The sequence below is a fragment of the Genypterus blacodes genome, unplaced genomic scaffold (genome assembly GCF_046128005.1).
Source record: "Genypterus blacodes isolate CSIRO-AG114 ecotype Tasmania unplaced genomic scaffold, CSIRO-AGI_Gbla_v1 ptg000021l_1, whole genome shotgun sequence".
In the NCBI taxonomy this organism is placed as follows: domain Eukaryota; kingdom Metazoa; phylum Chordata; class Actinopteri; order Ophidiiformes; family Ophidiidae; genus Genypterus; species Genypterus blacodes.
The window spans coordinates 10,293,149-10,306,412 of record NW_027466834.1 but is presented as its reverse complement, the minus strand read 5'-3'; the positions used below and the strand labels follow the sequence as shown (position 1 = coordinate 10,306,412).

Genomic DNA, 13,264 nt, shown 5'->3' with positions numbered 1-13,264 from the left:
GAAAGCTGTGGCTGCTGTTGTGGTGAGGTCCTGGTGATTTGTAGTGCAATCACAAGGATATTTTTCTGCGTCATAACATTGCAATTTACGAGGAAGAAACACATGAACTTGTGATTCATCTGTGTTGGTACAACTTGCGTCAGAGTAGAAGTCAATCTGTGACATTCTGGTTCTGAATATCTGAATTTGGCTGTGGGATGTCCTCCTAACATTTTTCAGGTTGTTAGAAGACCTGAAAATCCTGTTGAGCCAATGGTGACATCACTAATGATGCGTCCCAGTGCGTCGCTAGGAAGTATAGGTATAGGTGTCTTTCTTGCTGCTCTTATCTATGCTCAGTGCACAAGTGCAACATTGACCATTGGTAGGCGAAACTCGATACTGCAATTCATGACCACAGTTTTGGACAAATGATTTCATCACAATTGTCAACTTCCTAGCCAGCCCAAAATTGGACAATATGGCACAATGAGAGTGCATTACTGGTGAGGACATTGCCAAGATCAATCCTAATTCATCCATCCATGAACCAACATGCCGAATTAACTGGAAATCTGCCCATTATAGGGACCAGAGCAAAGTCTTTGAGCATTGATGTACATACACATACATAAACACACACAGATGCTAACTATAGTGGTAACCATGATAATAATACTAAGATAATACTAGTTTTAACAGTCTTGATCAAAGCTGACAAACTGTGGGATTGAAAACCCAATCTCTATCCAGCTTCACTGAGGGATAGATGCTGATAGATGATGATGATAGATGATGATGAGGAGGAATGATGAAATGAGCCTGGACAAGATACACATTCAAACACGCATTCAAACACGGAAACAAGCCAGAACAGATCAAACAGCCACATACTGCAGACAACCTTTTGACTCTCAGCCAAAAGTCAAACAGTAACATGAGCACTTTAAAAACATCCATCTTACATTGGCATGTTTTGTGTGTTATTATTGGACTGGCTAAAGGGGCAGGGCTCAGAAGCCAGGTAAGAGTAGAAACACTCTTTAATTTAGGACTCACACAACAGGCAGTGGACAGGTACTAAGAATCAGTTTTTCATACTTAATGTTATGTGTGTGTAATGTGATAATGTATGAGAATTAAGACTGCAGCTGTGAAACCAGAAGTCAGTTTCTTGTTTAAAATTGAAACATTTTAGCAGCTGAGTCCACTGCTGTTTGCTGTTTGTTCCTAAGTGAATGAGTGAATGTCTTTTGCCAGATGTGATAAAAGGTATCAATCGAGTTTTATTATCACATAAAACAATAGTGACATTTCAGTAGTGAAATAGTGAAATTCGTTTGTGCCCTAGCTCCAAGAAAACATATTAAAAACACATTTTAAGATAGTACAGTATATTCAAAAAAATAGTGACCGAGATGGAATTGTTTGTACAAAATTATAGAACAGAAGAACTGTGCAGCAACTGGTTCAGGGCCCAAATGGCCCAAGGGAAGAAACTCCTCCTCATCCTCTCTGTTTTGACCATCAGGCAGCTGTAAAGTCTCCCTGACCAGAGCAGCGAGAAGTGTCTGTTGTGGGCTGTGATTGAGATCTTTTATGATCCTCTCAGCAGGGAGCACATAGGGAGCACAGCAAAGGGCCCAGGACACATCTTTGGGGGACTCCTTTATTGATGGGGAGTAAAGGTGATGTGCTTGCACTTTCTGGGGTCTGCTTGTGAGGAAGTCAAAGATTCAGCTTCACAGGGTGGTGTTGAATCCACGTAATACACACAAATGTGCCACACAACTCTACACTTCTTTTTGTGCATCTGGTTCATTGTAACACAAAGTTGCACGCGTGTGTGTGTGTAGATGTGCATACATCTGTGGTCAGTAACAGCTGCTAGGCTCCAGTTGGAATGTCGGGCATCCATTTTGAGCATTCCACAGGACCAAACACTTTCACCTCCGAAAAAACCACACCAATACCTCACACACATTGGTACATTGGTGTCTCACCCATTGACAGTAGATGAGTGCACTGCGGTATAGCATCCCATGTGAAACCCGTGTTATAACTTAAAGGGAAACAAATAGCTTTCATAATCTGTGTGTGTGCATGTGTGTGTGCGTGCATGGTTGCACTGTATGCTTGCACATACTTAAGTTCTTCTGTTTCTCAGACAATTTCAACAATGCAAAGTAATGTGAGCAATGTGTCGATCTCTGTCTTACACTCTTGCTAGTTACTCATTTCATATGTTGTTCTCTTACCTATGACAAAAGTACACCATATGTATGAATGTATGACTATATAGGACTGTGTATTTCTAAGTTAGTGAATTTCAGGATGTTTGTGTCATTTGTGTTACTGCTTATTTCCTTTCGTGTGTCATGAATTCCTCCGATCTCTGCTGAAGTTCAGCAAGTTGTCTTCTGCATAACACATGCATAATTCATTATTCTGCTCTTCTTCTTTTGCAGTTTTTTCAATTCATCAGTTGTATGTTTGAGTTTTTTTGTGAATGTTTTAAAATCATTCAATAATCCCTCCCCTCTCCTCTCCTCTTCTCTTCTCTTCTCTTCTCTTCTCTTCTCTCCTCTCCTCTCCTCTCATTCCTCTTTTCGATTCCTCACCTGTTCAACTCATCCCCTCCATCATATTTCATTTGTCTTGCATCGTCCCTTGCCGCATGCCTCCCAGTGTGTGGTAAATCTCATCAATGAGCTCCAGGAGCAGATGTGCAGGTTTCAGGAGGAGATCAGCACTCGAATCCAGGAGAAACGGGCCCTGGAGGAGAGGGAGGCCCAGCAGGAGGAGCCCAGCCAAGCCCAGGACCCTGTGGTCGCGGTGACTGACTCAAACCTGAGTCTGCCGTTCTCCGGCCCAGGGGACACCTGGATGCACAATGGAGGACAGACTGTACACGTAGGGAGACTTGATGGATGAACTCATCTTCCCCTCCTTTCCCATCATTTCTTCTCTCCTTCTCTCCTCTTCTTTTAACCAGAACACACACCACCCGGTATAACCTCCACAGAATCAAGCTAACAACCTCTAATGTGTGTCTGCAGAGTGTTTGTATGCAGAATACTGGGGTCACACTGAACTGCTTCATGCAGATAAAGTGACTTTTAGTTGGTTTTCCAAATACCTCCCTGCTGTTGAGGAGTAAAGGAGAAGCATGATGCTGAACCTCTGACAATACAATCAAATGAGTGGCGCTGAAAGCTGCACTAGGCAATTTTCAGTAAAGTAGATCACAGTTATGTTCTGCTTACATCTCTTTAACAATAAATTTTAGCTGTCGCACTGCATTATTATTGCATTATTATTATTATTATTTAGACAACTGCACTTTTCTCTATTTACTGTCAGTTAAATTCAATTTAATTCAATTCAACTTCATTTATATACACACCAAATACACCACCGACATTTGAATGCTTCTGCTACGAAAGGGTGTGGGGTTTATTTTGTGTTTCATTGCCAGGTGATTTCCAGTTGTTCACCAAATGTGATATGCTGTGGTTTGCCAACTCTGTTGTGAGGCTGTAAAGGTTTTTCACTTTCGGGTCAGGTCAGTTCTCCCGGTTGGGTGGAGGGTGTACACTCTCATACACTCATGCTTTTCTCACATACACACATGCACACGTCACATGTCATGTGAGTGCACTTGTATGTGCTCCTCAACCCACAGTACTTATTTAAGGAGTGTTTGTGTGTTTGTGTGCTGTCTCTCTCTGCTGGGAAACAGCAGAGAGAGGTGGCAGAGAAAGAGAAAGCGAGGGGGAGAGAAAGAGAGAAAGAAAGAAGCCGTTCTGGAGGAGAGGGCAGTGCATTTTCCATTTCGATTTGTGTATGCGTACCTATGTGCTGCTCATGTGCAGCCCTGTCTACATGGCAACATCTTGCATAGTGCAGTTTAAGGGTTTAGTCAATTCTTTGTTTACTACATATTCTAATGGAAAAGAACATGGCAAAGTTGTATTTAGAGTTTTCTGGACAGGGGGACTCAAACACCAAACACATGCAATACTCGGCTTAACTCCTCTGGAGCATTTGGAAAATCACATGTCAGCCCAGTTCTTTTAAAGTGGTGGTCATAATGTTTTTGGTTTATTTGATGTGGTTTGCTTGCATGACAGTGGTTCCCCTGTTTACTAACAAAGATTGACATTTTTCTGTTTCTTCCTACACTGACCAGGTGGATGGTTTCAACGGTTCTTATAAGATGTGATGTTATTCATGCCTAATAGACATGTGAGGTGACACTGAAAACTGCATGGCTAACATATGAGGGGTGTTGTTCCAGGTTTTTGGAAGGACAGCAGCAATATGTGGATGGTTTATGTCTCTATATCACAGTATAAGCTGCAGACTTTCTGCCTTTGTTCAGGGTCCTCAGGTTCATCCTTTCCATGGTTGTCGATAACTGCACGTTGTGTCTGTTTCAGCACTGTGTAGACCTGATGACCTTCCCTTTAACGGCACTAACTGAGGATCTGTTGTTTGATTCCCTTCATGTTCATGTGATGGCATGTGTACGACAATAACGCAAAGGAAGGGCTCGTTGTTTTCATTGTCTTGTTTTTCAAATTAAAAGTTTCTAACTAAACAAAAAAAAGAAGCATAAACAATAAGATATGAGCTGGAATTGCGGAATTTCTTTGTTCAAAAGTTAAATAAAATGAAAAAGTTGAGCCTTACCTACTGTAAATGTTGGTTACTTCCTGCTGATTCAGTTTTCAGGACTTCAGAATAATTTGGGATGAGAAGGTGAACTAAACCGCATGGCATTGTCTTGGGTCTGGCTTTTAAACAGACTTTGTCAGTAAAATATACTGTGTTTTGGTTTTCTGTTGTCTACAGGATTTGCTGCAGGAAGTGAAGCAGCTTAAGAGCAAAGTGGAGGAGCTGGAGGGAGAGAAGAGCCAGTATGAGTGGAAGCTCAGAGCCACAAAGGTACAGCTCACACACACCTGTACACAACCCAGGTACAGCTCTGTGCTAAGCCAGATTGATGGAATAGAACTTGTGTTACCAATTCAATATATTAATATGTTGTACTTTGCCATGATCTAATTGGTTATTTGAATTCAGGAAGTGTATCTAATGCAAACAGCTACTAAACATCATTAAACATCAACATTAGTGAATTATTAATTTAAAGGAGATCAGTGTTATTGCTTTCCTTGTGCTTCTTGTCTTCCTCTCCTCTTCCTTTACTCTCTCCTTTCTCCTTGACTAACTCTGCGGATTGCTCTACCCTCTCCCCATCAACTCCCTCCTCCTGTCTGTCACGCTCTCTCCAGCTGTCTATCTCTTACCCTCTCCATGTGTGTTACCAGTCACTCGTGACGCAGCTCTCCAGCCTCAAGCTGACTGTGGAGCACACACAGGTGGAGAAGCGGCACTGGGAGGAGTGCTGGCGCAGCACACAGGTGCCTCCTCCTCCACCTCTTCTACCTCCTGCCTTTCTAGTTGTTTCTTGCCCTCCATGTTTGTTCTTCCTCTCTGCCTAGTATTGGTTTCTGTGCTTACTCTGCCTCTCTCTCTTTCTCTACTTGAATTGTTTTCTAAAAGCTGCTATATAGATGTATGTGCCTCTATATCTTCTATTCTTTTTCTTCTTCTTCTTCTTCACCTTGTGTACTACCTTATGGAGTTAACAAAGAAGACTTGTGATGTCGGAACTTCATTACCAATTTCACAGCAATAGGCAGCTCCATCCATCTGAATCTTATGACTCACTTGACCCTTTAAAATGTGAATCATCTGCATATTTATTTTGAATTAAGGTTAGCCACCAGTCAGGGGAATTTAAAAACACTTTTCAGATGAGTGATGTAGTTGGACATTAGGTGTGAAGGTATTCTTGATGTAGTTGGGCCTTAAACCTTTACACAAGTGTCTGGCTAGGAATTTAGGGCATCGTTTTGGTAATGGCAACAGGCACCGTTGGTTGGCAGAGCAAAGTGAGCATGAGGGAGCATAAGCCTGAATGTGATAATGGGTGGGTGCCATATTGGACGCTGTTTTGTTGGCAAACATCAAGGACTTGTACTTGATGTGGGCAGCGACTGGGAGAGATATGACACGGATCATTTGTAACGGTTTGAGTGCACTTGCCGGTAGACCTGCCAGTAAACCTGCACCAGGAGCTTCCTCGGAGGTTAGTTGACACCCAAGTTCCTGGCAGACTTTTGGGGATTGACTTGAGAGGAGTCAAGCTGGATTCTGATTGTAAGTTGTATGCAAGAATTGGCTGCTCAGTCTTTGATAGATTGATCTGAAGATGCAGATCTTTCATCCAGGATTAAATATTTGTGATGCATGCTGATATCCATGCAAAGGCTGTTTAGTCTTCTGGCGGGAAGGACAGGAATAGTCGCTTGTCAACAGCATTGGAATGGGAAGAGAAATCACGTGAGCGGATGAGTGCACCAAGTGAGTCTGTGCGTGACAATTTGCATAACAAGGTTGAGGTACCCCTGTGGACAAGCAGTGCAATTTTGACACTTCTCCCCTGCATGACACTTTAGAAGATGAGAGATAAGAGTCAAACCAGTTGAGAGTTAGTCCTGAGAGGCCAAGCTCAGAGAGTGTGGAGAGGAGGATTTGTTGGTTAACTGTGTTGAAAGCAGATAGGCCAAGCCGTTAGTGTATCATGGATTGGCCAGCAGGTGTTGATGATCGTATGGTTCACAAGTGGGCAGTTTCAGTTGAGAGACCTTGCTTGAAGCCAGACTGGTTAGGATCATGTAGGTTGTTCTAAGACAGGATGTATTAGACTTGGTTAAAGACGACACATTCTAGTATTTTGGACCATAGGGGAAGGAGTGAGACCGGCCCGTAATTCCGTAATAATTACCTTTTCTACAGCCACCCTACCAAAGCTCAGGTTCTGACGGTTCTGGATACCTAAGAATCTTCAAAGATATCAATCTGTCTCTCCCCACAGTCAAAAATCTCAGATCTGCAGCAGCTCCTCGCCTCCAAAGACGCTGAAATCGACTCTCTACAAAACCAGCTGCTGACCAGAGGCGGCGCGGTCACAGACGATGCAGAGAGAGGTAAACACAGCCGAAATCAGATACACTCCTGTCAGTGTGTGTGCGTGTGTTTGTGAATGCGTGAGAGTAAAAGAGAGATCCAGTGATGTCGGGTCTGGCACCTCCAGTTAACATCTAACCTCTGTGTCCCTCTCTCCTCTGCTGTATGCTTGATTTGTTCCCTCCTCTCTGCTTCCCTCTGCTGTAGAGGAGGTGTATATAAAGCAGCTGATTTACAAATGTAAGGCATGTTGTGCTCCTGTATCTGTGTCTCCTCTGCCTGGTTTTCAGTCCTGATGAAACAGACACTGCATGTAATGTTTTGTCATTCTGTGTGTGCACTTTGCATGGATTGTAGCAGTAAATTGAACGTACCAAAGTGGGAACAACACATAAGGTATATTTGGTGAAAATAGATCCCTCTTCTCTCTTAACACTGAACATATAGGCAATAGGGCAGAACATTATCTGCCAGTATACTGTATGCACCATTGCATTGCAGCACCAATTAAACACTTTCACATAAATGTTGGTCCCAGGTGCTCTCAGTGTCTGTTTGCTTTGCTTGATTATCCACATTAGCATGCCTGTCTTTTTGCCAACATCCAAGATGCAAAATAACTAATTGTATTGCCTTATTCTTGTCTGTTAGACCAGGAATACCAGAGGTTAAAGGTTGGGATGCAGTCTTTGTTAGCCTCAAATGAAGAAAAGGTAAATTCAACTTTTAAGTTTTCTGTAACAATGAATGCTGGCTCCCTACTTCCCCTATCAGATCAAATTGATTTCTAAAGATCAAAGATGCTGTGTGTTTCCTACAGGATCGGCGTATAGAGGAGCTGACCGTTCTGCTTAGCCAGTACAGAAAGATGAGGGAGATCATGGCTCTCACACAGGGTAAAAGCAACCTTTTTCCACTTCTCTTCTCTTCTCTTCTTCTCTCCTCTCCTCTCCTCTCATTATTTGTGTTTTCTTCACCAGGGAGTAGTGAAGAAGAGTTGACTGGCACCTTAAAGCTCAGAGCGATCACACACAAAGAGCACTCTGATATTCTCATGTCAGAGGTAAGGGGATACATTACTTACTTTGATTACATCATTATTGCAATCTTGAGCAATAATCGGAATCCTTGAAAACTCCTGAAATAAACAAAATCATGTCTTGTCTCTGCGTAGATGTCATCCAGGGGTTCCTCTCCTCTCATGTTATCCTCATCCCCCTTCCAGAGAGAACTGGACTCTAGGTGCATATACACACTCACACCCCTAAAACTTCTACCACTACTGTAGGACACACACAACAAATTGGTATTCCATCCTGTGTGCTATTTGTTATAGTATCCTGAACTCCATGGACACATCAGTGATTTCCTCTGGGGATACAAGCTTTCTGAATGGGGCTTGGTAAGTATGAAGAAACGGTTTGAACCGTACCCGTTTGTCCTTCAACCAAACGATGTGGGTCTGAAACCGCAGCAACTCCTTTCTGTTTCTATGACGCTGAAGTTTATTCTCTGTCCAGGCATCTTCACCGGCAGCTGTCCAGCAGTCTTGAAGAGTTGCAGAGTGGATCCTTAAAAAAGGTTTTTGATCCTGATTAGTCTTTACAGATCGTGTCGTCAGCTAATACTTAACACTCAGTTACTGCTTCTGTAATCACTACTAAACAAGTGACACACTCACAAACTGCTCTTTTTAACCAAACTCTAATGTTGAGTATGATTACTAACATGCAGACTCTGTAACTCTGTGTGTGCGTGTGTGTGTTTGTGTGTGTGTGTGTGTGTGTATCTTCCTCTCTCTCCATGTCTGTGTTGGCTTTAGGTGGTAGAGTTCCAGTTGATTGAGGCTGAATCTGATGTAGGGGCCAAGGTACTCATCTGCTGCATGACTCAACACAGCCTTCACCTTAGCTGCCTCAACATAAGCAAACACACACACACAAGCTGTACTTACTACACCACAGACTTCGGTGATATATGTGTGCACGCTGCCAAAACATGCATGTTTATTGTGCAGGGATACACGCCCACACATTCCTACATCTGCCTACTAAAATTTTCCTGCACATTATCAGTGTGTTTCAGGGTACTGGAGCCCGTTTCTTCTTTCTTCACATTTCCTGTTATTGTAACATCCTGGCTGTTTATGTTTATGTTTAGGTGGTCAGCTCTCTCCACTCTGCCAAGTGTTCATGATTCTTAGGAAGACAGCAGATATAGGCCATAAAGAACAATATTTTCTTCCATAATACACAAACACACACATTCACACACACACGCCATTATGCTTCAAACATGTTCATGCTCTTCCACACAGCAAACATTGCACACACACGCACACGCACACACACACACCCTCACACTCACAGGGTCATGACCCACCTGCAGTGCCTGTCAGTGTTACTTAACGTCACCGCTGCCTTCTAGCCATTTGAGTTGCACTTGCATACATCTTGTTAGTCTTCAGTACAAATCAAACACTGACAGCATCATATTCAGCCTCCAAAGGACAAAGCATCAGCCCGTGTTACACAGCAGAGCAGAGCCTCAAAGTCTAATCATGACCTGCTGCCTTTGAGCTTCTCTGTCGTCATACATTATATCAGACATAAGACAATTTTGTGGTGGACCAGACTAAATGAAATAAAACCACATCTGTTGTTTTTCTTTCTTGTATTTTCCAGAATCACCATAAGGAGGTGAACAAATACCAAACCCTGCCCGGGAAACTGAGCAGAGGAAGAGAGCTGAGGGCGGAGCTAAATGGGGATGGCGCGAGGGACGGAGAGTATCTGTCTCCTGCACAGCTCTCGCTCATGCACAGCCACAAGCACGACTACAGTCTCAGTGAGTGTCTAACCAAACCAAAGTTCTGCAGTCACTTGAGTCTTGAGCTTGATGCACCCTGGGTTTGATCAGTGGCGGTAGTGAATGCCAACAGGCTATTTTAGAGAAATGAAAGAGGACAGTGTACACTAGCATGTAGTGTACAGTGTAATAGTGGCCACACTGTTTTTATTCATCTATTATTAGTATAAATGATTTTATACATATTATATTTACATATTTTAGCTGGAAACGTTCAGTACCCATCACGTTGAAACACCATAAATAATAGCATTTTGAAACATGTCCACATATTGAAGACAATGTTTCTGCTGTGTGGGCTTATCCCATCGCTCTGTCCATTAACCTGCGGCTGTGTTTACATTAAACTAATGTAAAAACTCATTTTTCTATTCCTCCTTCTCTTTCTTCTGCTCTGTCTGCTTTGCTGTTGCATTGATCTTTTCTCTTGTTTGTGTTGTGAAGTTCGCTGCCGGAGTGCCAGTGCTCCAGCATTAGGTACTGTATGCTCACACTGATACTCAAATTGTAATACACATTTAGGAGAAAGGTCTTAATAGGCTTAATCTGCTGTGGAAACTAAAGTTTCTGTGTGTCAGTGAAGTTATTTTGAGTGGTGTTCATGGGACAAGGACTAAGGATTGCTTCGAAGAGGGTGAACTTCAGATTTCTTTCAATAATGAATTTTGGACTGAGATTCTGAAAGCTATGAACTCGTCCCCTTGTACTAGGCTCAGTTTAATCCAGTCTAAGGTGCTCCACAGACTCTCCTGGTGTAGTGGAGGGTAAGTATAACACAAGTAGAGCCTGATAATGTTAACCTGTCAACAGCATTCAGTGAAACATGCAAAAACACAAGTATACAGTATAAAAACCTACTGCCCCATGAAGTCCTGACAGTGAGACATAATGAGACAAGTCATCACGTCATTCTGTGGGATTTAATGTTGTGTGAAAAAATTCAGAGGTGGAATGAAATTGCCCGGCAGCTTTAATACTTAACCACACTGAGCAAATACAATTAAATTCTAGTTCTGTTTCCCTACTTGCCTCCTCCTATTTTACCTGCTCCCTCCCTTTGATGTCAAGTTTTAATCCTAATACTGGTTATACCAAAAAAAAACAAGAAAGGAGGGAGTAGGAAATATATTTAGACCCTAGTGATGAACCCATGATCCAAATACAGATAAAGTGTTTGTCATGGAAAAAGGTCAAGGATGTGATTGAAGGTTCTGGTCCTTGGTTTACATTTGGATGGACGTTGTTTAGAGGAATGTGTAGCTGAGGCACTTTAGACATCAGGTGTGAACAGCGATAGAACCTGACGTCACTTCTTCTGCGATCTGTGTGATCAGTGATCTGTGTTTACCTGGGGTAAACAGAGCTCAAAACTTTATCAGTTGCATAATGAGGTGGCACCAAAGCTGAGGTTTGCACCGAAATGGAGCTTTGGGCGGTTAAAACTTTTTGAATTAGCAGCTTGTCGACGAACAGTTTGGGAAGTTACCATGGTGCTGAGTTTCCTGTGGTGACTCTGTTAAGTCCTCATGGAGGAAATTCTCTTCTCAGCCACAAATTTGGGTGCAGTTTGAGTCAGGATTTGATGTCTATCAACTAATTTTGGGGTAGAAAAGGAACACAGGACCCTCTGGTTGTGATACCCTCACATTACTCGTCAACACTATGGCTTAACTCAGTCTCAGAGACCATAGTCAGTTTAGTTTGTGGATTTGCATTCAGCTGCTTTACAGATACGTAAAAAAGTTGATTTATTTTGGTGTTGAAGAGGACATTACTAATACTTGCTTCTGCTTCTTGCTTTCTCATAACTTCATTAACCTTCTCTGCCTCAGGATCCCCTGGGAGACATGAAATCTATGATGTTGGTGGGTATTACAACACATCCCCAGTGTGCAGTGCAGATAAAAGTGTATCACACTTTGAGCTTAGGGCTTGTAGTTTTGTAGGTAATGTTTGTTTGAAGGTGCCCGTTGTCATAAAGTTGTCAAAAACAAATGGCTCTCCAAAATGTTTTCAGTCAAGAGGACATTAATTACATTTACAACAGTACATGGCTTTTAAGAATTCCTTTCCTTGCAGTTAGATATTGGCAATCAAAGCTCCTTTAGATTTTTATTTTGGTAAGGACAGCCTGTGATAAAATACAGAGATGTTACAGTTTGACTGCTGGTACCCGTTTCTATTACCAACCAACAGGATTACAGAATTAAATGTTATCAGGATGTTGCGGATGATCAAATATTGTGCTAAACATGACAAAACAGGACTAAACATGTGAGCTCGACTGTTTTCCATCTCATAACCTGGGAAACTTACAGGTGACCGTGTGAACTGCAGTGAAGACGCTGTTGTCACGCAGTCTGTCTTTTGTACATTTTACACCAACAATCTGAAATAACCAAAGTAATCCAGCTCCCGGTTGTGCTGTTGTTTTATGGCAGGACGTCCAGAGGAGCCGGAGGAGTGTCTCAGGTCAGATCAGTCACCTCGGCCCTCTGGAGTCGACTCTGGACAGCAGTCACCGGCACCAGCGACCAAGAATAACCAGAGAGGCATTAAGAAACTCTGGGGGAAGTAAGTGAAGCACTGAGCACATACACACACGCAGTACCTAAACTTCAAGAATAACTAATCAAACAACCAACAATTACATACACACTCATTAATGTCTCTGTTGTCCCCAGGATCCGTCGCAGCCAATCAGGTAGTCCCGTCCAGGTTACCGATCCAGAGCTGGGAGAGTTCAAAAGAGGAGGCTTTAGAGCTACAGCCGGACCACGACTGACGAGTTCAGGGAACACCCGGTACGCAGAGACACACACACACACACACACACACACACACACACTGTACATGGGTTATTGTCCAGGGTCTCTGTTTAAAGTCCACATGTTTCTTTTCCATGTTTGCTTTTTATTTTTGGATTATCCAGAGACCTGAAGACTCCTTTCAACAGGTGGACCACAGAGCAGGTGTGTGATTGGCTGGAAGATATTGGGCTGGGTCAGTATGGAATCCTTGCTCGTCACTGGGCTACCAATGGTCAGACACTACTTATGGCTACACCACAAGACAGAGAGAAGGTACACATCATACACATTAAACTCTCTCCTGTGCACATATACTGTACCTGACAACAAACTGTCAGATCTTCTTCAGTTCTACCTGTCTGATCGGTGTTGCTGTCTGCCTGTCTGGTGGCCATTCAGCAACACCTGTCTCTCTTTCTCAGCCAGCTCTTTAGTTTCGCCTTCAACTAATTTGTCACATTGTCATGCTCAGAAATGACCCACCTGTCTCACGCTTCACGGTGACTCCATTTCAATTAATCAGTCATCCCCGTCTGTCTGTCTGTCTGTCTGTCTGTCTGTCTGTC

The 13,264-nt window shown here is 42.8% G+C and overlaps 1 protein-coding gene across 10 annotated transcripts in view; it reads left to right on the top strand.

Moving 5' to 3' along the window:
• The window catches only part of ppfibp2b (PPFIA binding protein 2b), a 42,544-nt gene that overhangs the window by 26,595 nt on the left and 2,685 nt on the right, over positions 1 to 13,264 (top strand). For 6 of the 10 annotated variants that reach the window (XM_076141981.1, XM_076141982.1, XM_076141986.1 and 3 more), the window contains 13 exons: positions 2,668 to 2,892; positions 4,837 to 4,929; positions 6,929 to 7,040; positions 7,672 to 7,733; positions 7,841 to 8,083; positions 8,195 to 8,262; positions 8,357 to 8,422; positions 8,541 to 8,601; positions 8,843 to 8,890; positions 9,705 to 9,867; positions 12,330 to 12,462; positions 12,573 to 12,692; positions 12,821 to 12,971. In XM_076141981.1, the coding sequence (XP_075998096.1) occupies positions 2,668 to 2,892; positions 4,837 to 4,929; positions 6,929 to 7,040; positions 7,672 to 7,733; positions 7,841 to 8,083; positions 8,195 to 8,262; positions 8,357 to 8,422; positions 8,541 to 8,601; positions 8,843 to 8,890; positions 9,705 to 9,867; positions 12,330 to 12,462; positions 12,573 to 12,692; positions 12,821 to 12,971 (1,545 nt within the window). The remainder of the gene's footprint in view (positions 1 to 2,667; positions 2,893 to 4,836; positions 4,930 to 6,928; positions 7,041 to 7,671; positions 7,734 to 7,840; positions 8,084 to 8,194; positions 8,263 to 8,356; positions 8,423 to 8,540; positions 8,602 to 8,842; positions 8,891 to 9,704; positions 9,868 to 12,329; positions 12,463 to 12,572; positions 12,693 to 12,820; positions 12,972 to 13,264) is intronic. The other 4 variants (XM_076141985.1, XM_076141987.1, XM_076141984.1 and 1 more) reach the window with 3 other exon arrangements.